This window comes from Erinaceus europaeus, chromosome 20 (assembly GCF_950295315.1).
Source record: "Erinaceus europaeus chromosome 20, mEriEur2.1, whole genome shotgun sequence".
Taxonomy (NCBI): domain Eukaryota; kingdom Metazoa; phylum Chordata; class Mammalia; order Eulipotyphla; family Erinaceidae; genus Erinaceus; species Erinaceus europaeus.
The window spans coordinates 29,469,411-29,493,543 of record NC_080181.1 but is presented as its reverse complement, the minus strand read 5'-3'; the positions used below and the strand labels follow the sequence as shown (position 1 = coordinate 29,493,543).

The 24,133-nt window shown below is 40.2% G+C and overlaps 1 protein-coding gene across 2 annotated transcripts in view; it reads left to right on the top strand.

Annotated features, from left to right (window-relative positions):
- SNX19 (sorting nexin 19) overlaps positions 1 to 24,133 on the top strand; it is a 46,617-nt gene that overhangs the window by 6,530 nt on the left and 15,954 nt on the right. The window contains exons 3-9 of one of the 2 annotated variants that reach the window (XR_009546806.1): positions 752 to 852; positions 973 to 1,092; positions 3,080 to 3,207; positions 5,066 to 5,162; positions 5,777 to 5,936; positions 10,883 to 11,012; positions 11,586 to 11,795. Coding sequence is in view for 1 of the 2 variants with exons in the window: in XM_016185039.2 (XP_016040525.1) it covers positions 752 to 852; positions 973 to 1,092; positions 3,080 to 3,207; positions 5,066 to 5,162; positions 5,777 to 5,936; positions 10,883 to 11,012 (736 nt within the window). In the remaining variant the exon portion in view is untranslated. The remainder of the gene's footprint in view (positions 1 to 751; positions 853 to 972; positions 1,093 to 3,079; positions 3,208 to 5,065; positions 5,163 to 5,776; positions 5,937 to 10,882; positions 11,013 to 11,585; positions 11,796 to 24,133) is intronic. The other variant, XM_016185039.2, reaches the window with a different exon arrangement.

Genomic DNA, 24,133 nt, shown 5'->3' with positions numbered 1-24,133 from the left:
GGGATCCTTAAGCTGGTCCTTGCTCTTTGCGCCACCTGCACTTAACCAGCTGCACTACTGCCCGACCCCCCACCTTTTCTTTTAACAGCTAGATTTTCTTTTTCTTTTGGAATGTGCTGTTAAGACACCACCAAGATAGGGTAACAGTAAGGATATATAATAAAAATTTACTCTTAAAAAAACATTTCAAACCTAAGCAGATACTCTGTTTTATAGCTAGTGCTAATAATCACTCAAATGAACATTTTAGAAGTTTGGGCGTAAATTGTAGGTTTTCATTATACATTTTCTCTCTTATAGCAATAGTTAATACCAAGTCAGGCTTAAAAATATATACCAGATTCTCTAGTAAGTAATGTATATTTGCTGACTCATTTAATTCTCTTAAGTTTAAGAGATAGGTGTTATTATTATCTCATTATTCCCATTTTACAGGAAAGACACAAAGATTAAGCAACTTATTCCAAGGTTATTATATAGTAAGAATTGGAACCAAAACTTAAATTTGGATAGTAGTACTTAAGAGCACTCATTTACAACCACAATGGTGTAAGGTCTCTTACACTTTAATATTTGGTATGAGTTTAAGTTATTTAGTGGGTATATTGAGAACTCTGGAAAAAAAAATAATTTAAAAATATTCCATGGAAATGCATTCACCAGTTCTGAATTCATTGCATATATGACCATTTTAATATGAGGTAACTCCCTTGAGTAGTAATCATATAAACTTTTTTTTTTTCTTTTTAAGATGTGAAGGGTCCTAAAAAACTCTTTCCAGATCTTCCATTTGGAAACATGGATAGTGATAGAGTGGAAGCCCGCAAGAGTCTCTTGGAATCATTCCTAAAGGTCAGTATCTGTATGCTTTGACTCTGCCATCACTCAGGTCACCAAATAACCAAGCCAAAGTGGAATGATCTAGGAACTAGAATTTTTCTTTGAAACCAAGATGTCTTCTGTCTTTCGCAGCAACTCTGTGCCATTCCTGAGATTGCTAATAGTGAGGAGATGCAGGAGTTCCTCGCTCTGAACACAGATGCTCGCATTGCCTTTGTCAAGAAGCCATTCATGGTCTCCAGAATAGACAAGGTACAGCATTATTATTTTTTTTTTCCATAAAAATGCAGGAAATGCTTGAAAAACAAGGGTGGTGATGGTGGGTAGAGCCCGCACAGAGACCATTATTGCCATGTAAGTTGCTGAATTATTATGGCCAACTCTGAGGAAATAATGCCCTGACACTATAAGCATGCACAGATCTCTTGAGGACATCACGATAATGTCATTCTAGTGGGAGAATTTAAGGAAAGATTTGTACCTTCATACATAGGTCTTGGGGTGGGGGGGTGCGCTAAAGCTGTTCCCTGTGTAGATCACATAGAGAAGAGCCTCAAGACGGAGTTAAATTGGGTTTAGATTGGTATAGTGACTCTTTCCTGGGGAATAGTGTGGGAATGAGTTACACTGTCTTCAAGTGGGTATCTGAGAACCTTTGGAGCCATTTGTGTTAGCATATTGGTGCCTGTAAACAGTGACTACAAACTGGTTTTAGGACCTTCTGGACAAAAACATCAGGTTTGTGTTTTAGCCAAGAGTTGACATGTTCTGAAAAGTTAGAAGACACTTAAATGGCAGAAAAATTACTTCCCTCTTCTAATGTGTATTTCATGGAATAAAGTTACAGAGCTCTATTTTCTGTGATACAAGTGAGAAGATATTCACTACTATTAGGAAAAAAAAAAACCCTGCCAACTGATCATAGATTAACTAGATAGAATTCCCAGAAGTCAAGGCAGGTCTGCTCAGTAGTGATTTGTTTCAGTATCTGTTTTGTCTTTATCTGTTTAGAGTCATGTTCTATCCCATTTGTAGAATGAGATAGATAAAAAATAAAAATAAAATAAAAAAACCTTCCCCTTGGGGCTTAGTGATGGCACAAATGGCACATATTACCATGTTCAAGGATCCAGATTCAAGCCCCTGGTCCCCAACTATGGGCAGGGGGGGGTGGGGGCAGAGTATATCAGCAGTGAAGCAGTGCTACAAGTTTCTCTCTACCTCCCCCTTCCTTCCAATTTCTCCCTATAAATAAATGAAAAATAAAAGATCCCTGCCCACAGACTAGAGAGATTAGGAGACTAGAGAGCAACTTATATTTTCCAAACTACATTATCTACACTGATTCCATCCTGTATGCAAGTAACATAGTTCTTTGTATAGTTTGTTACCACCTAGCCGTTTCTAAACATACTGAGTCATTTCAGCCTTGTCTTGAGTGTGCTGATTGTGTCCCTTTGAAAGGGTTCACACAAAAATGACTTAAAACAGCACCGGCTGTTGGCTTCTGCTTTGGATCAGCAATGTTAATTAGCAAAAAGCACCAGAGGAGAAGCAAATGTTTCCTTCCACTTCTTTACTGCTTTAGATGTTCATTTGTACATTCTCCTTCTTAGGAAATATCTTTATGACACTACTTCATTCTGAGAAATTGAGATAGTTCTTATTCTTCCATGGGGATTGCTTTATTTGGTCTTTTTGTAGAGAGAAGTTTATATTAACTCAAGACTCCTTAATTTTGACCTGAGCAATTTTTTGGTTTCCTTTCTATATTTAAGAAGCCTGTGTAAGTTACTCGAGCATGTTTATATGAATTATAGACTATAATTTTTATTTTTTATTACCACCTTCACGAGTTATTTTCTCTGTATATTTCCCTTTGTATTATTTTCTCTTTACTTACCATTAGGAAAATAAAAACCACTCTTTTATATAAAAAGAAAGAAATGTATGATGAAAGAGTATTTCACCCGCTTACAGACCTCCCAGAGTCTCATTTCCCCACATATTTATCCTGGCGTTTCTCCCCATGCCATTGTTGTCATAATGGTAAGAAAGGAGGTTTTAAGGGGAATATAGAATAATGACAGACAGTGTCACTAGATCATTGGCTAGTATCTGACTGTCCTGAAGGATCAGACATTACTATCTGGCCTAGCTGTCTACACATCCTAGTTACTTGCCAAACAATTACTTGTTGAATGGTTTCTGTCTGACTCTGTACCGATAACCTCTGCAGATGGTGGTGAGTGCTATCGTGGACACTTTGAAGACAGCATTTCCTCGCTCTGAGCCCCAGAGCCCTACGGAGGAGCTGAGTGAAACTGAAACAGAAAAATCACAGACAGAAAGCAAGAAGACTAGCAAGTGAGAAATACTTCTATCACATAGGGACCCTCCCAAACTCTCAGATGGATCCCAGCCCTCAGCCAAAATCCATCTTCACTTTCAAGCTCTAGAAGAGAGGAGGCATGGCATACACACCAGAGTGTATTTAGAGATAGACCCCCCAAGCCCAATATTCCACCTAGTGGAGCCTGAGCATCTTTCTAGACAGCCCAGATAAATGCACTGGGAACCAGAGCCCAGAATGACCGAGGGAATTTTCATAAGAAGGAAAATTCCAAAATATGGATGTTCTCATTTTCTGTTTTCTTGGAAAATTGACATGGTTCTTCCCTGTTTGGAGTGAAGGCTTGTGATTGATTTCAGTTTGCCATGATTTCTGGAAGTCTTAGCTCAGGAATTGCGTGTGCTAGCAGTAAACAGGAAAAAGCCAGAATGGACACCTGCAGATCTATTTTCGTAACTGGTTGTTGCTACTCCCCAGATGTTCCCTAGCAGCATAGAAAGCCAATATGTGGGAGGGAAGGCACCACCCTTACCAGAAACTTCATCTGTTTCTGGGCCATTGTGAAATGAGAGAGAATGTATGCCCCAAGAAGACCAGAGGGCAAGAAGGAGTAAGGGGTATCTGTACCTGTCTGATTTACAATTTCTGTCTTTGTACTCATGTTTCATGGACCAGCAATAGCAGACTCATAGTTCTTACCCCATATATATTTCTTTTTTCTTTTTTTTAAAAATTTTAAATATCTATTTATACCCTTTTGTTGCCCTTGTTTTTTTTTGTTGTTGTTGTTATTGCTATTGTAGTTATTATTGTTGTTGATGTCATTGTTGTTGGATAGGACAGAGAGAAATGGAGAGAGGAGGGGAAGACAGAGAGGGGGAGAGAATGACAGATACCTGCAGACCTGCTTCACCATCTGTGAAGCGACTCCCCTCCAGGTGGAGAGCCGGGGGCACAAACCGGGGTCCTTGCGCTTTGCACCACCACTTAACCCACTGTGCTACCACCCGACTCCCAGTCCATATATATTTCTACAGTTCATTCATTACAAGAAAGGAGGGAAAGGAAGAGAGAAGGCACCAGACCACTACTCATCTCTGGCATAAAGTGGTACCAGTGAATGGCCTATCATTCTCTGGGGCCCCAGGCAGCAAATTGGTCCTCTAGCAGGTTGAGCCGTCGCCTTAGCCCTCTGTTGCTGGACCTTGTACATGCACAGTTCCACTGGTCCTGGGCCTATTTTATTGTATTAGTTTCAGAGAAACAGGAGAGAGAAAAAAAGGAGAGAGAAACAGACGAGGATTGACAGAACACAGCACTACTCCCCCTCCCATGGAGCTTCACCCAGAGCCATGATGAGCCCATGTGGCGCTGGAATTATAATTGAGGGCTTCATGTACAGTAAGTCATGTACCCTATTGGGTGAGCTATCTCCCAGCTGCCAGACATTGATCCTAGCACTCATAATCTTTTCCCAGTGATAAGCAATTGGTTTTATTTGGAACATTAAGAGAATAAATGTATGTACAAGAAGTGTCCCACTAACAATAGAGAAACTTTTGACTCTGCCATTTGTCTATTTAATTTTCAAAACCCTTGAGTCTATAGCTATGAGGATGTAGCTGTGAGAGGCTGATTTGTAGTTGTCATTGCAAGAGCCCCCCTCACCCCCCCATCACAAATGCAATGTAGACATTGCCTGCCACAAAAGTTGTACTATATATTAGAAATGCCTAGCTGGCCACTGACCATAGAAAGCTCCCAAAATATGTATGGGTAGTTTTGTTTTAAGGGATTAGTACTTTTGAGCCCTTTGTCTGAGAATCAAGACCATGAGTTACATTTTGTATCCTTTCTTTGCTTCTGTATTAGGTCCAGACTGAGGTTCTCATCAAGTAAAATTGCCCCATCATTGAGTATGACTGAAGCACATGCGAAGATTCTCTACTGTTTTCAAGAGAGCAATGTGGTAAGAAGTTCTCTCAGGATCGGTAGCTGGGATATTGCCTCTGAAGGTATAGGCAGTGGAGACATTATCCAGAATCAGAAAGAACTCAGTGCCTTCCTAAAAGATTTAGCCAACATCTGTAGCTCTACTTTTTATTCTTAAAGAAGTCTCTCTGAGTGTTTCATAATCTCTGCCAGTCTGGGTTGGCAGATTGGCTTGTCAAGTGTCATTGGTTTGGGCTAATGGATAACAGAATTAGAAGGAAGTCTTGGGCCAAGGAAATAACGTAGTGTTTATATAGACTTTCCATGGCTGAGGCTCTGGGCTCCATTGTTCAGTTCCCGGAACTGCCATAAGCCAGAGTTTGGCAGAGAGAAAGAGAAAAGAAAAGCCAGTTCCTGGAAAAGTGTGAATGACTTAGAAGTACCTGTCATAAGTGAGAATCCATCAGCACTGTTTATTTTCCTTGCAACTTGGGTTAACTTTTTTTTTTAATTTAAGATGTTTACAGAGGTGGTTGGGTTCTACACTCATCATACTCTTACAGGGCAGGAATGGGGAAAGCCTGATGTGCTGCAGGTGCTCTCCTGCTTTCTGCATTCTTTATGTGACTGTGCCACTGACTCTTTCTTCAGGAGACAGAAGTCTTATCCATGTCTGGAATGGAATCCTTTATTGAAAAACAGACTAAGTCACTAGCAATACGGCCGACAGATATCCCAGCAAAAGATCCTGAACAGATCCCCCAACCATGTGAGGATTTTCCAGATGCAGGCCTCAAAAGTGATGATCCAGGTAAGTGACAAGATATCTGCTCCCACAGAAAAGGGAGCCAAGGGCTTGTGGTAGTTGGGATTTGTCTCTTTAATTTCTCTTTGAAGCAAGCCATGCATTAAGACAACACAGTTCTGGGGGCTGGTGGTGGTGCACCTGGATGAGTGCACATGTTACAGTGTGCAAGGACCCAGGTTCAAAGCCCTGGTCCCCACCTGTAGAGAGAAAGCTTCATGAGTGGCAAAGCAGGGCTGCAGGTGACTCTCTGTCTCCCCTTGTGATTTCTCTCTGTTTCTATCCAATAATAAATAAAGGTAATAAAAGATGTTTTTTTAAAAAAAGAATACAACACAGTTCCCAGAACTGCACTGAACAGAGGAGCAGGCACAAAACCAGGAAATTACAGTCCATTAATATTAAACATTCAGGCTTATAATTTCATTTTGTTTTTCTATAATGTGACATTTTTTGTCACCAGGGTTGTTGCTAGGACTCAGTGCCTGCACAACAAATCCTTTGCTCTAAGTGGCCTTCTTTTCTTTTTATGAAAGAGACAGAGAAATTAAGAAGGGAAAAAAAAGAGAAGGAGAGGGAGTCGGGCTGTAGCGCAGCGGGTTAAGCGCAGGTGGCACAAAGCACAAGGACCGGCATAAGGATCCCGGTTCGAACCCCGGCTCCCCACCTGCAGGGGAGTCGCTTCACAGGCGGTGAAGCAGGTCTGCAGGTGTCTGTCTTTCTCTCCTCCTGTCTGTCTTCCCCTCCTCTCTCCATTTCTCTCTGTCCTATCCAACAACGACAACAACAATAATAACCACAACAATGAAACAAGAGCAAAAAAAGGGAATAAATAAATAAAATAAATATTTAAAAAAAAGAGAGAGAAGGAGAATGAAAGACACCTGTAACACTGCTCCGCCACTTATGAAGCTTCACCCCTGCCGGTGGAGACAGGGGCCTTGATCCTGGGTACTTAAGCATGGTAAGAGGTGCCCTTTACCCAGTGTACCACCACTGATATCCAGATTTAGTGTATGTTTGAACTATTCCTTTTATCTAGAAGCTTTCTTCCATTAGCACCCGTGGTACCACTCACCTGCTTTTCTTTTGGCCTTTTATGACCCCTTTTCTTTTTCCTTTTTCTCTTTTCTTTTTAATTTTTTATTTATAAAAAAAAATTAACTAAACCATAGGATAAGAGGGGTACAATTCCACACAATTCCCACCAACAGATCTCCATATCCCATCCCTTCCCCTGGTAGCTTTCTTATTCTTTAACCCTCTGGGAGTATGGACTCAAGGTCATTGTGGGTTGCAGAAGGTGGAAGGTCTGGCTTCTGTAATTGCTTCCCTGCTGAACATGGGTGTTGACAGGTCGATCCATACTCCCAGCCTGTCTCTCTCTTTCCCTAGTGGGGAAGGGCTCAAGGGAAGCGGAGCACCAGGACACATTGGTGGGGTTGTCTGTCCAGAGAAGTCTGTTTGGCATCATGCTATCAGCTGGAACTTGGTGGTTGAAAAGAGAGTTAGCATACAAAACCAAACAAATTGTTGAACAATCATGGACCTAAAGGCTGGAATAGTGCAGATGAAGAGTTGGGGGGGTCCTCCATTTTGTAGATAGCTAGTAGGCATATTTTAGTTATATTCCAAAAGGCCTGTTGCTATACTAGTTTTTTTTTTTCCTTTTTCTTTTTTTCCCGTGAGCCAGAAATCTGATATGCAGGTAGATCCAAGTTATTATATGGGGAGATGATGTCATGGCTGGAAAAAGGACCAGAAAGCTGGATCAGGGAAGAAAGTAGCTCCCTAATATGGGGAAGGGGTATAAATATTGTTGACTGTAGACCCCATCAAGTTGATGTGATCTGTAAACCCCATATTGAGCTTAGGAGCCTGTGTGACCTCAGCATCCCTATAGATCTGAGCTCACATTCTGTGATCATGAGTAGGAACATTCCAAGCTGCCCCAATGTTGGCCCATCTTCCTCAGGTGTAGCATAGAATATGTTGTCCAGCCTCCCTTCAGAGGATGGTACATTCTCTACCATTATTGATCTGAGTTGAGTGCAAGGTCCTATGGGGGCTCACAAAGGGATATGACCCCTTTTCTGTGTCCTTTATTGACTCCAAAACTTTAGTTTTGACTTTCTATTCTGACTTGTATATTCTCCCTACGTCATCTCATTCATAGTACGGGACTCAGCTGTAACACGTGTTTTGATGATGCCTAAATATGAAATAGATCATCTCTACTTGCCTGCTGGAAATCTATACTTTGAGATACCATAATACAACTCATTTTTCCCCTGGACTATTTCTTCTGTTTTATTTACTTCCAAAGCAGATGGCACTACCCATTTACCAAGTTAAAACAGGGACAAGATCTACACTCTCATTACTTATAAACATTTAAGTCATAGCAGGGTTTCATCTCCAATATATATATATTCTACAGAGTGGAATGTGTGAGTCCTGGATATTAAAAGTATTGCTGAGCTAGAATTTATAAGAAGAAAATTTTCATTAGAAGAAAGCTTTTCAGTTTCACTAGGGTAGAAGCCTCGACTGAAAATAAATGATCAAAAAATCTTGATTTCAGAAGGAAAAATGATTTCACCTTTACTCCTTGGGTACCCAAGAATAGTCATCTGAGTTCTTCCTTACGAACCCTGTCAGAAAAAATGAAGTTTATAGCACCATTTCTTCATATATGCCTCACCGGTTAAGTAAGGACAGTATGAAGATAGTGAAGTATTGGGGGACAGTGGCGGCACATGTTCCCACCATGTGCAAGGATAAGGATCTGAGCCCCACTTTCCACCTGCACGGAGGACACTTCACGAGAGGTGAAGCAGGTCTCCTAGTGTCTATCTTTCTTTCTCCCTCTCTATTCTGTCCAATTAAAAAAAAAAAAGAAAAAGAAAATATGGTCACAGGGAGCAGTGGATTCACCAAACCCCAGAGATAACCCTGGTGGTGGTGGAAAAAAAAAGTATAAGAAACTGTATAAACAGTGGAAAGATAAAGTAAAACCTGTACATTTTGATGATCATATTGTTAAAGGAGTAATTTGTACCTAATTCCTTCTTCTCATCCTGAGAGAATCAGAATGTTTATAGGATAGAATATTGAACTTTTTTTTCCCCATAAGAACTCTGCCCTATTGCTGTACTTCTTTCTGCTATGACTAACTATTGCCACATGATGGCGCCTCTTAAATGCTAAACCTGAGCAAACACAGCAGTTACCACTTGCAGGCTTTCCAAGACCCTTACTGGATTCCTACAGCTGCCTACAGTACTGAGCCTGATATATGCTGCATCTCCTATAAACGCCTGTAATCAGTTTCAACTTAGAAATTAGGTACCATATTAACAATAGTAATAAATCAGATTATAACAAACTACACTCTTAGTAAGAGTTGTGTTGACTATCAACTTTCCCCCAAATTTTCTTTTTTTTTTTTTTTTCCAAATACTTACATATTGGAAGAGAGAGAAAGCCAGACCATCACTCTGGCATATGCAATGCCAGGGATTGAACTCAGGACCTCATGCATGCAAGTCATGCACTCTACTGCTGGGCCACCTCTCTGGCTGCCCAGATTGTTGTTTGTAATATTTCTGGACCACATCTGACTTTGGGCAATTGAAACCATGGAAAGTAAAATTGTGGCAAAGAAGTGACTACTATAGTAGAATTGAGTTGTACTGTAATAGAACTGAGACTCAAGAGAATGCTATTTCCTAAAAGAACTGAATATCCCATTTGGGAGCAAATAGTTAGAAAGTACATGCCACACTATTCCCATGGCTTCTTGAAGCACATTGAGAGAAAAGAAAATACATATTGGATAGAATTTAGAGGAAAGTACAGTTCAGTTCTAGCAGACTTATCTAAATCTAAACTCATTCATGTGCTAAAGAGCCTTAAGGAAGAAGAGCTTGAACAAACCAACTTAGAGATTGTCCATTTGATCCTAGACTAACAAAATTGTATTGATAATTGGCTATAATATTAACCACAAATGTATCACTAGCCAGGATTATGTCTAGGAATATATATATCTGGGAAATCTCCCAGGAAACAGGTCAAAGGTGAGATGGGACCCCTATGAACAGTAATAGAGAGCAGGTGCCTTCATTTATGGCCTTTTCAGTCTTTAAACAACAACAACAACAACAAATCAGTAATTATGAGAGTAGTGTAGCAGTGGTGTGATGCTCTTCCTGGCACCACATGTAATCTCAAAAATTAAACTGATGCCTCTTGGATCCCAATCCAGTAGCTTTGTGTAATGGAGATGATTTCAAAGCAATTTTTTATATTTTTGACAGGAGGATGTGAAGCCCAGATCTGCCCACCACATTTCCATTCTAGATGATAGTTTGTGGAGGCGAGTGGAATAGAAGGATAAAGTGAAATATCAGAATGGAAGAGGCTTGCCCTTGCCAGTTCTAGTTAGTCACTAGTTGGAAGCACTTACTCAGAACAAAACATTTTTAGCTCCCTGGGGAAATACACAAGAATCAGAAATTTAGGTAGGCAAAATAATTTTATGCAGTATTTTTTTTTGAAAAATGAAAATTAAATTTAAAAAAATGAAAATAGTTTCTAATTGATTAAGAGACATAGAAGAACTATATGGCCAGGGAAAATAGCATTACTAGTAGTGCACCAGACTTATATGCCAGAGATCCCAGGTTCAATCCCTAGCATTACCATATGCCATAGATAAGCAGTTCTCTTATTTCTCCCCCCACAAATAATAAACAGATTTTTTATAGAAGATGAGAAAAATTATTTAAAATGGCAGAGCCTATAGCTAAACATGTTAAATATCTCTTGAATGATTACAAAAGTGCAAAAAGATTTATCTAAATATAGAGAAAAATCCAGTGCATTGAAATCTTTTCCTCAAGTATGGGTTGTTTCTGAGTTACTTTTGATGCCTTTTCATTCTCCAGGATCAGAGACAGAGTTAGCTGACACTGCCCTGGATCTGCTCCTCTTGCTGCTAATGGAACAGTGGACATGGCTGTGTACAGAAAGCATGCAGAAAATTCTTCATCTCGTATTTGGGACTCTAATTCAGAGGTAAGACAACTCTGTTCTCCATATTAAAATCTCACATTGGGCAGGGACTGTAATATGAATTTGCATTAGATAGAACTTACTTAATGCAGACTTCAGATGTGATGCTGAATATTGCATTAGATAGAAAGTGTAGAATCCAGGGAACTATTACAGTAGTTCAGAGATGAGGAGTCCCTGGAGAGTGGCAGATAGCTTTCACTAATCACCTTGTTATCTAGAGTTTGAGTTATCTTGAGTCTGCTTCTGTAAGACTTCTGACATGCTTCTGAGGTGAAGTCACTGCTGGTGACTTTAAAATACTTCAGCTGAACTCTTTGTACTTCAGGATTAGTTCTCTACCTAGTATTACCCCCAAGTCTAATACCTTTCACCTTGTCACAGTGACAGCTCTCTTATTTGACACTTTATAGTCACTATGGTTATAAACATTGAGAAAGCATCAGTGCTCTCGAAATAAAGATTGTTTTCTCCATAAGGGCTGTCAGTATGCACAACTGAAGAAGTTCTTGCTGACCAAGAGTGTAAGGAATAGAAACATACTTGAATTTAAAATTTTGTATTTCTCTATTCAAGCTTTATGATTCCAACATCACTTGAGCAACCTGAAAGATATGGACACAAATGGACATATCTGACATCCTAACCATGAAGCTAATGCAAGTTTGGCTAAGCTGAGGGAAACCAGAAATAGTGTATCTGAACCAGATTGACATGCATGGTGCTTGATCTTTGGCCACTCTTGTTTTGATCTCTCTTTTGTGGGACATTCTGACAGATCTCAAAGTAAGAAATCCAATCCTCCCCTCTTCTCTCCAAATATTGATAGGTCCCTCCAAAAGTAACAACTTTTGCTTAAAAAAGTGAATTGTGTATTTGCACCAGTGTGTTGCAGAAACAAAATGGTGTATCTGTTGGTTGTATTCTACATTAGAATATCCCTTAATAAAAAGAAGTTGAAATTCCTTTTCCACCCTCAAAGTTACAGAGCATCAGAGAATAATAATAAACTTTAGTCATAAAGGGAATAAATAAATGAAAGAAGATAATACACATTGATACTTGCTGAGTGTTCGCAGTAAGCTAGTATCTGGCCTCTGTGCTGTTTGCATTGTGTTTCCTCACAGCAACCAAGAGAGGTTGGTAGCCCCATTTTACAGAATAAGTAAATAGAGCTTGTCAAGGCCAGCTGTCATACCCAGCATCATAGTTAGTAATACACCTGCAGTTCTAAGCTGAATATATGCAACTTTAAAGTAAATGTGTTTTTTTTCTACATGCTGTAGCCTTAAGATTGGTGTCTTGGTGAAAACTCAAAGAAAATACTAATACGTTTCTGTGCGTTTAGGCCTTTCCCCTTTGTCTCACCCTCATTAGCACTGCCATGAGAGTGCTTTTTCTGAAAAGCAAATATAAACATATATTCTGAACTTAATAGCCTTTAGTGGTACCCGATTGCCTACAAAAGTGATTTTTCCAATATGTCTCCCAGAGTTCTAGGGTTCCACAGAGGTGCTTCAGAAGCCAATTTAGAAGCTAAGGGGAAAACTGAATGAACCATGAGCCAATCAAAGCAGTTCCATTTTATCAGTTTAATAGACTGGGGATCTAGGTAAGACGTTGTTTGCAAAAGGGTTCCACTGTATTTGAAATGTATATGTGCATATTCATTTATTAGCATTTCAGTTCCTTACAAGATCTGATCCCAGCCTTATTTTCCTTCCTCTCCCATGTTATCTCTCAATTTGGAAAGTAAAAATAAAGCATTCTTTTATATAAAAAGAAGGAAATTTAAGATGAACAGGTATTTCACCAGCTTGCAGACTGGCTAGGTTTTTATTTGTCTCACATATTTGTCTTGGTATTGTTCATTATAACTCTGTGAGGAAGGAGATTTTAATGGAAATATAGGAAAATAAGTCAGTGCTACTAAGTCACTGGCTAATATCTGGATAATGCTAATGGATGAGACTCCACTAGTTAGCCTCGCTGTTAAGATCCTAGTTATGGCAAAACAGCTACTCTTTAAATTGGTTTCTGTCTGAACCTGCATCTCTGACACTCCATTATGTCCTGAACACTATATAGATCATCTTCCCTCAGGCCTTGGCTCAATCTCTTGTCTCTGCCTGAAATGTCTTTCTGAAATCATTCTGCTACTACCTACCTGCCTATGTAGCTAACCCCCTCCAAATTAAAAAATATATATATATGACAATAACTGGAGATATTTTGGTTGTCACAACTAGGAAGGAGGATGAGAAATTATGTCTTCTAGTAGGTGAAACAATTGCTGCTAACAGTCTTATACAACACAGAGGATAGAGGAGTGCCCCCAAACAACAATGAATGACCCTACCTGAAATAGAAATTGTTCCAAGGTTGAGAAACTGTCTTAAACTGTCAGTTCTTTAAGGATCAGCAATGACTTTGTTTCCCCAACAGCTTCCAAGGGCCTGGGACATGGAAGGTACCAATTACATAAAAAAGAAACGAATAAGCATTTCCTTCCTTTTTACTTTTATACTTGAAGGTATTATTCAATCACTTGCACATGTTTCTATCTAAGCTTTCATTTCTCTTCTTCCTCTACTGGACTTCTCTTTGCTAGCCTTCCAATTACTTTCCAAAGATGGGAAGGTCTTAGAACTAGCTATTACGTAATAATCACTTACCCCTTTCTTAGTTAATTTACACAGTGAATTAGTTTCAAAGTATAAAACTACACAGTAAAAACAGAAAAGCACATCTGAGTCGAGAAATTTTAAAATTGAGGTTCATAGGGGTCGGGCAGTAGTGCAGTGTGTTAAGCACAGGTGGCACAAAGTGTAGGACTGGCATAAGGATCTTGGTTCGAGCCCCGGCTCCCCACCTGCAGGAGGGTCGCTTCACAAGCGGTGAAGCAGGTCTGCAGGTGTCTGTCTTTCTTTCCCCCTCTCTTCCCCTCCTCTCCATTTCTCTCTGTCCTATCCAACAACAACAACAACAATAATAACTACAACAATAAAAGTACAAGGGCTGAGCTGTTTCCTGGCTCTAATCCAGATGCTTTGTAGCATTCATCCCATTTTTTCTAATTCACTATTCATCTGAGGAGTTGTCTTTATTCTTTTATTGAAAAACTAATAAAAATAATTATTAAAATCATTGAGTAACCTCAGTACTTAGTAGTGAACAAAGTAGACATGGTACCTACTTTCCTATATTTTACATCTGAATGGGAATAAGGGAAGAGAAGTGAGGGCCATACTCGGAATCATAGAGTGAGAACATGCTAGAGTTCAAAGTCAAGTACAGGTATCCCAAAGCCCAAGTCTCTCTGCACTAATTTGATACCTCTATTAAGCTATATTTAATCTCTCTGAGGTTTGGTTTCCTCATGTAAACAGTAATGATAGTCATAACCCTCCCCTGGAAAGTGCATGCCTTTATCCTCCATAGTTCGGATTCCCGTCCCGGCACTGTATGGCAGTGCCATAGCACTATGGGTCACTTCGGCGATGTGCTGTCTTTCCTTTCTGTGTTGCTGTTGTTCTCTATATGTCTGAAGTCAAAGAATGGAAAAAAGACTGGGAGCTATGAAATCACACATATGCAAGGCCCTGACACTGCCAAAAAAAAAAAAAGAAGAAAAGAAAAAGTGTTGTTTTGCTCTTTAGAAAAAGAAATGGAAAAAAGCAGGGTCAGTAAAATAGCTCACTTGGATAGTGTGTTGCTTTGTCATGTGCACACCTGACTCCCACCACAATACTGTGATGTCTCTCTCTATCTCTCTCTCTGCCTCTGTCTCTAGCTTTAAAAAAATACATATATATGTGTGTAAATATATATATATTTCTAATTCCACCAGCTAACAATCCCAAATTTGCTCCACTTTTTATGTATTTGGGATGCTTGATTCATACTATTTTCTTCCTATAGCTACAACTATCCCTATTTTGGCTTTTTTTAAAAATATATTTTTTTAAATATTTATTTTTATTTATTTTCCCTTTTGTTGCCCTTCTTGTTTTATTGTTGTTGATGTCATCATTGTTGGATAGGACAGAGAGAAATGGACAGAGGGGGGGAAGACAGGGGGAGAGAAAAGAGACACCTGCAGACCTGCTTCACCGCCTGTAAAGTGACTCCCCTGCAGGTGGGCAGCTGGGGGCTCGAACCGGGATCCTTACACCAGTCCTTGTGCTTTGTGCCATGTGCGCTTAACCCGCTGTGCTACCGCCTGACTACCAGGATTATATATTTTATGAGAAATAACCAGAGCATTACATGGACATATACAGTGCCCCAGGGTTCCTTCTTGGGAACTCATGTTCAAATCCCCTGTTCTACTGCTGAGCCACCTCCCTGACCACAGGAATAAGTGAGTATTTGGAGAAATAATAGCAATTCACCCTCCAAAGGTTGCAAGAATCTTATGCCTATGGGCCATGGTCTTATGCCAGCATGGTGTATATCCAAAAGACAATCCTTATTTGAGGTTGCAGAATGTAGACACTGCTAATCTATCAGCTTTGGGGTACTTACTATCTAGCAAACTTTTGTTGCGATCCCACATTATGTAAACACTTTGTTGAACACACTACTAGCACAGTATAAAATTTAATCTCCTTAGAAACCCTTTGAAAGAGGTATTATGATCCCCATTTCAAAGATGGGGGAACTAAGGCTTATAAAGACTTGTGAGTTGTTTGATCTATATCATAGAGCTAATCAGTAGCACAGATAGAATTTGAGCCCAAGAATTTTTCTGATTTTTAGCTATGATCCCTCTCTAACTCTCAGGATCAGACTTCCCCCTGTGATTAAGGGGATATAAACTACACTGAAAGCCATTGATTCATGCTCCAAAAGATTATGTCTGCTTGTAAAATGCAGTCTGCATCTCTCTCTCTCTCTCTCTCTCTCTATATATATATATATATATATATATTTTTTTTTTTTTTTTTGGCATACAGGATTATCACTGGGACTCGGTGCCTGCAGTACAAAGCCACTGCTCCTGGAGGCCTTTCCCCCTCCCCTTTTGTTGCCCTTGTTGTTTATTGTTGTTGTTATTGCTGTCGTTTTTTGGATAGGACAGAGAGAAATCAAGAGAGGAAGGGAAGACAGGGAGAGAAAGAGAGACACCTACAGACCTGTTTCACTGCTTGTAAAGTGACCCCACACACACACTGCAGGTGGAGAGCTGGGGGCTTGAACCCAGTTCCTTAATGCCAGTCCTTGTGCTTCACACCATGTGCATTTAACCCACTGAGCTACCGCCCGGACCCCTGTATCTCCGTGTATTGACATGTGTACTCTCATAAAATACAGAGGGCACTAGAGTATCCTAAAGTAAGCTCATGGCATTTGTCCCCTTGTATTTTTTTAAATTATTTATTTAAAAAAGGAGACATTAACAAAACCGTAGGATAGGAGGGGTACAACTCCACACAATTCCCGCCACCACATCTCCATATCCCATCCCCTCCCCTGAAAGCTTTCCCATTCTTTATCCCTCTGGGAGTATGGACCCAAGGTCATTGTAGGTTGCAGAAGGTGGAAGGTCTGGCTTCTGTAATTGCTTCCCCGCTGAACATGGGCGTTGAAGGTCGATCCATACTCCCAGCCTGCCTCTCTCTTTTCCATAGTAGGGGGGTCTCTGGGGAAGCGGAGCTCCAGGACGCATTGGTGAGGTCGTCTGTATGGAAGTCTGGTCGGCATCATGCTGGCATCTGGAACCTGGTGGCTGAAAAGAGAGTTAACATACAAAGCCAAACAATTTGTTGAACATTTATGGACCTAAAGGCTGGAATAGTGGAGAGGAAGTGTTGGGGGGTACTCACTACAGACTATTGTGTACTTTTGCTTTCAGGTATATATTTTGCCCTAGTTTATGGATACATGTGAACATATGCTCTATCTCATGGGATCTGGTCTATATCTAGGTTTTGGGACTTCGTTAGGAAGTGAACCGCCTGGAATGGAATTAGAGAATACTATGAAAGGAAAGGTCTCACGCGAGTAATGAAGCTGAAGGGTTGTCATTTCACACCTGAAGTCTCTGGACACAGTCTGAAGTGAAGCATGCTGAGGTGGCACTCATTGCATTAATTAGGTTGGGATCGGCAGATGCAATGTTATTTGATATGAATTGAGAGAAGCATGCAGGAAAGTGCCCCCCACCCTAAGGTTCCAGGATTGGGGGAAATATAGGCTCTGTAGTGGAGATGTGAGGTTCCTGCTGTCTTAGGGTTCAAGAAGACAATAGATAGTTATTATTATCATCACATTATTTGGTAATTGGGTTAACTTTGAAAAGTCCCTTTGTTAGGATTTGATATATATATAATATATAAAATAAATATATATATTTATTTTAAGAGATTTATGCAGTGCAACAGATTTGGCTCTGTTTGCTTTAGTAAGTAAATACACTGAAATTTCATCTCTCTCCAAAGCTACAGCCCTCCCCCTCCACTACTTCTGCTGCAAGTGTTGTGATGTGCCCCCAACCAAGTCCAGTGTTGCCCTGCGACTGTCACCATTAGTGCTACCTAGGAAGCGTATGCTCACTTTCTCTCTCCCGACCACAAGTATCTGAACAGTGTCCTTTAATTCTGTGTTTTAAAAGAAGATAATTCATTTTGCTATCATAGGTAACTACTGCTACTTCTTTTATTATGCTAACACTGCAATTTGGACATCAGGAACAGTACAGCCATCTGGGTTTAGATGCATCTTTTGCTGAAACTCTCATCTTCCCAGCTGCTTCCAGCATAATCATCTCTAAGAAGAGAAGTTAATTTTTTTTCTGCTTCCAGCTTGATCCCTTAAAAAACCAATATACATAGTTGGCTTGGTAGCCAGGGACTTCTGCCAAATCATAGTTCAAGTGTAAGCTCTCTCACTCTTTTCTTTCCCTCTCTCCCACCCAAACCCCCCTCATCTCTCTCTAGCCTACAAAGAAAAAAAGAAAAGAAACTCAACTTCATGACCTCTCCTAATCCAAAACTGGAAAAGTTCTGATCTGAGCCAGGCTTCATAAATCTCCCTTGATTGTTGCTGGTGTGGGGAGGAGCATGGGGGAGGCTGAAGACAAGCTAGATGCCCAAAAAAGGCATAGTTAAGTCAAAGAGAAGTCTTGCACGCATGTGTGCCTGACCTCGTATGTCAGCTTCTGTGCTGGGAACATCCAATTATGTAAGAAGGAGAACTCCTTATTTGGAATTAGAGACAAAGGGAGGGGAGGAGGGTTTGGGGGTTAGCCAAGGAGTAAATCCAGCTTGTGCTAACTACTCATGTCTGAAATCAGAAGAAATCTGACAGTATTCTACTTTTATGAGAATCAAGTTTAAGAAATTAGACAAGTACTCAGATGTAGGCTGAGCTAGAGGGGAAGAGGAGAGATGTACTGTGCTTCATTGATGATGAAGGGCTTTGGGTAGGAGATCCAGCCAAAGTAAGGGGTGAGATTATTATGGAGACCTGATGTTGAGTAGAGGAATGAGAAGACGCTGGACTGGTTCCCTGGCTGGATTCTCAGAGCGATGCCAAGATAAAAATATGAGCCAGGCTAGCAGTAGAGTACACAAATGCCACGTCCTGTGGCTCTGCCCTCCACATGGCCCCTAAGATGACATCAGATTCTGTGTCAAAAGGGCAGCAGACATATTCCTGGCATCAGAAGGTGTGTCTGTGTGTGAGTAGTGAAAAGCAGGTTCTGTGATCTATGGGCAAATGAGAGTAGAAAAATGTGAAGTCAGGAAAGTATATAAAGAGGAAGAAGAAAATAATGATAGAAATTTAAGCAAGCGATGGACCCAGAAGAAAAATCACTGTCAATTTCAGGATCTTCTATCAGCCCATGGGATACTTTTTAGTCTAGTGCTCTCCCAATGAGATATTTCGGCACGGGCAATGGGATACTTTTCTTAGAAAAGAAGACTTTCTAAAAACCATCTTCCATAAAAAAGGTCAGGAGAATGTATATAGACAGCTTGACCCTTAGAGACTGCTGTGCTATGAAGTAAGAGGGTATACCCTCCTGAAAAGACAGGGATGCCTAGATGACCATGAACTCTTTGTCTCTTGTCTCCACTGTTCTTATAGGTCACTTCTCAATCTTAGGTGTTCTCTGCATGGAGTTCATTCAAGGACCTTTTTCTTGGTTTACATGTCTAAGTAGCAGATAGATAAAGGGTCCTTTTGAAAGTAGTTTTATCATCCAGGAAATTTCAGGCCTACCACAAAAGAGCACAGGTAATTACAGCAAAACAGAGCTGGAATTTATTAAAATACTAACACTACCAGGTCAACAGCCTGTATGTACTGATATGCAGTGCAGTTCTGTGAGATAGTCATACATTTCCATATTTTGCAAGTGAGGAAAATGATTTAAATCATCTCAAAATCAGAGAGCCTGCAAGTGCTAATCCTAAAATTCTACATATGTTATCTTTTTTTATATTTATTTTATTTATTTATTCTCTTTTGTTGCCCTTGTTGTTTTATTGTTGTAGTTATTATTGTTGTTGTCGTTGTTGGATAGGACAGAGAGAAATGGAGAGAGGAGGGTAAGACAGAGAGGAGGAGAGAAAGACAGACACCTGCAGACCTGCTTCACTGCCTGTGAAGCGACTCCCCTGCAGGTGGGGAGCCGGGGTTCGAACTGGGATCCTTATGCCGGTCCTTGTGCTTTGCGCCACCTGCGCTTAACCCTCTGCGCTACAGCCTGACTCCCTGTTATCCCAACACACACACACACACACACACGCAGAGTCTACTAATCTCATGCATATATGACAGCTAATTAAACACTTTCCTATATACAAATTTTGATCTTATTTTTACATACTCTGGAATCAGAGGTTGTACAATTTCAGTCGAGTATCTCCATTTTACATTCTGTCCCCAATGAAGGAAAGATTATCAGAATTAAGATTTAGAGTTTTATGGCAAACAGATTATTTTTGTTTCCTTTGCTCCATAAAGTTTCTTTCAATTAAACTTTAGTACCTCATGGTATCTTCTACCTGATCTCTTTCTGTGTATAGCTTCTGTGGAAAAATGCATGTCTGGGTAGGGGAAACAACATAATAGTTATGCAGAAGACTTTCGTGCCTGAAGCTCCGAGGTCCCAGATCCAGTCCCTAGCACCACCATAAACCCAAACTGAGGAGTACTCTGGTCTTTCTCTTTTTATATCTCTCATTAAAATAAAATATTTAAGGGAGTCGGGCTGTAGCGCAGTGGGTTAAGCGCAGGTGGCACAAAGCACAAGGACCAGCATAAGGATCCCGGTTCGAACCCCGGCTCCCCACCTGCAGGGGAGTCGCTTCACAGGCGGTGAAGCAGGTCTGCAGGTGTCTATCTTTCTCTCCTCCTGTCTGTCTTCCCCTCCTCTCTCCATTTCTCTCTGTCCTATCCAACAACGACAACAACAATAATAACTACAACAATAAAAAAACAAGGGCAACAAAAGGGAATAAATAAATAAAATAAATAAAAAATAAAATAAAATATTTAAAAGTGAAAAAAAATTCATACTTACAAGAATCCCAGAAGCAAAATCGTCTAAACACAAATCTTAGATCTTTCTACCAAGTTATTTCCTGACCTTTTAACTGTTGACTTAGGATGTTATCATTTGCTCAGATTGTATTGTGCTTCTGAAGGGAAAGGCGAACTACTTATGTCATGCCTCTTCATTAGACCTCAACAAAGGAGAGCTACTGACTTCAAGAAACTGGACCAGTGTAGGCTGTAGTAGCCTGCTCTTGTATGACTGGCCTCCCTATTATATATCTTAGCAGTCACTTACTCTATTATTCATCTTAGTATAAAGACTTCATACTTTGCCTGTGTCGAATTTCTTCTTGAATACAAGTAGGTGTCAGCTGGTTTGCTACTTGCTATGTTGGTTTGTTTTTTATACTTGTTCTTGGTGGGTGCTCTTAAGTTCTTAGACCCTCAAATGAGAGAGAGTCAGACATTGTAGCAGTTAAAATAGAGCACTGTGATGTATTTAAACCTCAACATATTCTCCAAGTCAAGCTCCTGATATCTCTTGCCTATTGGTAATTGCAATTAGGAGCCTTTAGAGCTTAGATTTCTGAGGACAGTTTCTGACAATAATCACCTTGAGGTCAGGGTGTATGTCTTATTTACTATTCTGTTTGTAGACGCCTAGCTAAATACATGGAAGACACTGATTTCGAATGAAGGAGCATCATATGCCATTTCAGTTGAATCAGTCTCTCTGCTTATCACTAGTTATGGCTTAGGGGGAGGCATAATGTGAACCAAATCTCTTAAATCCTTCTTCCACAGCTCTTTAGCTGGGCAGTACCAATTTCCAGAGCTATGTTTGAGCCTGAGTAAGTAAACTTTTTCGGGCCCTTTAGACCATCTGCCATCCTATAGACACTTTATTTTCCAAAAGGACCATCGCCTCTTCTGTTGTGGGCCTCTCATAGGACAACTAGAAGCTTGTCTTCTCTAGAAACATCTTCTGCTATTGTGCCTTCTTAGCCTCTTTCCTCCCATAAGGAGAATTAAGACTATGGACTTTGAACTTAGGCAAATCCGAATCCTGATTCTGCTTTGGGGCTCAGCAAGTTAGAGTAAGTTAGTTAACCTCCTTCTGCCCAATGGGAATAGCAATATCCAATAATAACTCATACAGTTGTTAGAACATAAGAGAGAGGGAGTCGGGTGGTAGCGCAGCGGGTTAAGCACACGTGGCGCAAAGCGCAAGGGCCGATTTAAGGGTCCTGGTTTGAGCCCCCGGCTCCCTGCCTGCAGGGGTTTGCTTCACAAGCGGTGAAGCAGGTCTGCAGGTATCTTTCTCTCCCCCTCTGTCTTCCCCTCTTGTCTCCATTTCTCTCTGTCCTATCCAACAACCACTACAACAATAAAACAACAAGGGCACCAAAAGGGAATAAATAAATTTAAAAGAAAAGAACATAAGAGAAAATGAATGTTTCTTGATGCTTATCTGGCACATGGTAGCACTCAGTGCAAATGAGTTCCCATTCACCTTTATGAGCTCTCACTTCCATTTCCTTGACTACTTTTGCCTGCTAAGAAACTAGCATTTCTGTTTAATTTGTGTGCATAATACATTTGGGAGCAGGTCTTTATAATGAACTTGCTTGGTGCTCTATTAATAACCAGCAGGAAGTCTTTTCTGCATCCATCAAATCAGGACCTCTTCCATTAATTATATCATCTATCTGTACACTCCATTCTGGAATTCTCATCTGTACTCATGTGCTGCTTGATGGTGGGGATACATTCTGAGCAATCCGTCACTAGGTGATTCTGTCCTTGTACAAACTTCAGAGTGTGATATCACAAACCTAGAATCTGTAGACTATACCACTAGGCTGTACAGTGTGGCCTGTTGGAACCATATTTATATATGTCTGTGACTCATTGGAGACTGAAATGACATCGTAAGCACTTGACTGTACTCACTTAGAATCTTTCAAGAGCAGAAATTCAGTCTTCTGAAAAAGGTCCCCCTAGCCTTCTTCCTTTGCTCTCTGAGAAACTAGCTTTATTAAGTTCTCGTTATAGTGACCTCTTTACAAATCATTTTTAAAGCTGTGTGACATACATGCATACTTGTTGCTAGCTCTGGGGATTTAGTCTAGCACTGTTTCTACTCAGATGTAACCCTTAGGAATCAAAAATAGTGAATTGTTTGAAGTCAAATGGAATGGTCTAGGATTCTTGGGATAAATGTTACATAGGCTTCACAGAGGAAAGTAGCTGTTTAAAACTAGACATGGTAAGATGGAAATATACTGGATTAGGATAAAGATTATCCCACTATCTAGAACATTTTTAAAGAAGAAAAGGAGCTATATAAAAATTAATCATTAAACATTTAAAAATATTTTGAATATTTCTCACTCAGCCCCTTTCTGAATATATATGAATATGTATGTATACACAACAGTGAGAAGGGGTAAGGAGTAGAGAACGCCTTCCGTTTTGCCAACAGACTATGGAAAGCCAGTTTATTATTATTTAGTCCCCTGGATTATTACTGGAATTACTTCACTGGGCACCAGATGGCGCTGTAGGTTAAATAATACCCGTTCACCTTTCTAGAGGGAAGAAGCTGTTTATTTTCCAATGTTATAGGTCCTTGTCTTGTCAGTGATGGTTAACAAAAATGTTGACTGCCTTTTATGATTCAGGGGCTACTTACCTGCCCTCCCCTCAGTAGACAAGCCTAGTTTCTTTGATCTCCTGTTCTTCTCTCTGTTCTGAGTGGTTGTCAATGTACACTTGCTTCTCTGCCAGAAGTTGCTACTTTTGATGCATTCTGTGCTCAAGGATTCAGTGCAGAAGGGATTTCTTTGAGAACAGTTTTTGAGTTTGAAGCCCAGACTGACCAGAGAGTCTACAGTGATGAAGCCAGCTGGACATCTGAAGTCGAAAAATCTGCCTGTACTCTAGGAGTTGGTTGGTCCTATAGCAGGCTAAAAGGGAGAGATTGTCATGCTAGTGGGACCGATAAGTGGGAATCTTATCAACCTATTATATAACTTAAGGCATTGCCTATTGCCTTCAGCCCCAGCTAGAGATTGTTTGGCCCTTTTTTTCATCAACTTACTGTTGAGATGCATTAGTTGAGGCTTTAATTTGCTCTTTCCCTCTGTCTTTGAACATAAGCTTCACCAAGTTACCTATGAAGGAAGAGATCTCTTCGGTAATAGAGCAGGGGAGGAGTAGGGGTGAATTGGTGAGAAGTATATTTTAGTCTAACACTGATGGCACCATATGTTTCTTGGAGACATTTAGCTCTCCCACAATAAATAGATCGTGTTTATAAACGCAATATGCTTGTTGTGTAAATGTGGTTTGAGATAAAGTCCCTCATCCAACTCTTCCACTGACTTTTTAATCACCAGTCCTTGACATGTGGAGATCAGGGTTACCTCTGCTCTCTCATAGCTTTACTGTTAGAACAAGATTTCTGTTGGTAAAACTCAGCATATAGACAAGAATCTGGATACAAATACTTCCAGGTAGCCCTTCTACCCCACCGTGAGTTCATTGATTATACTCTTCCTTCTTCCTCCTATTCCTCTCAGCATTTATCCTGACAGCTCCTTTTCATCTTT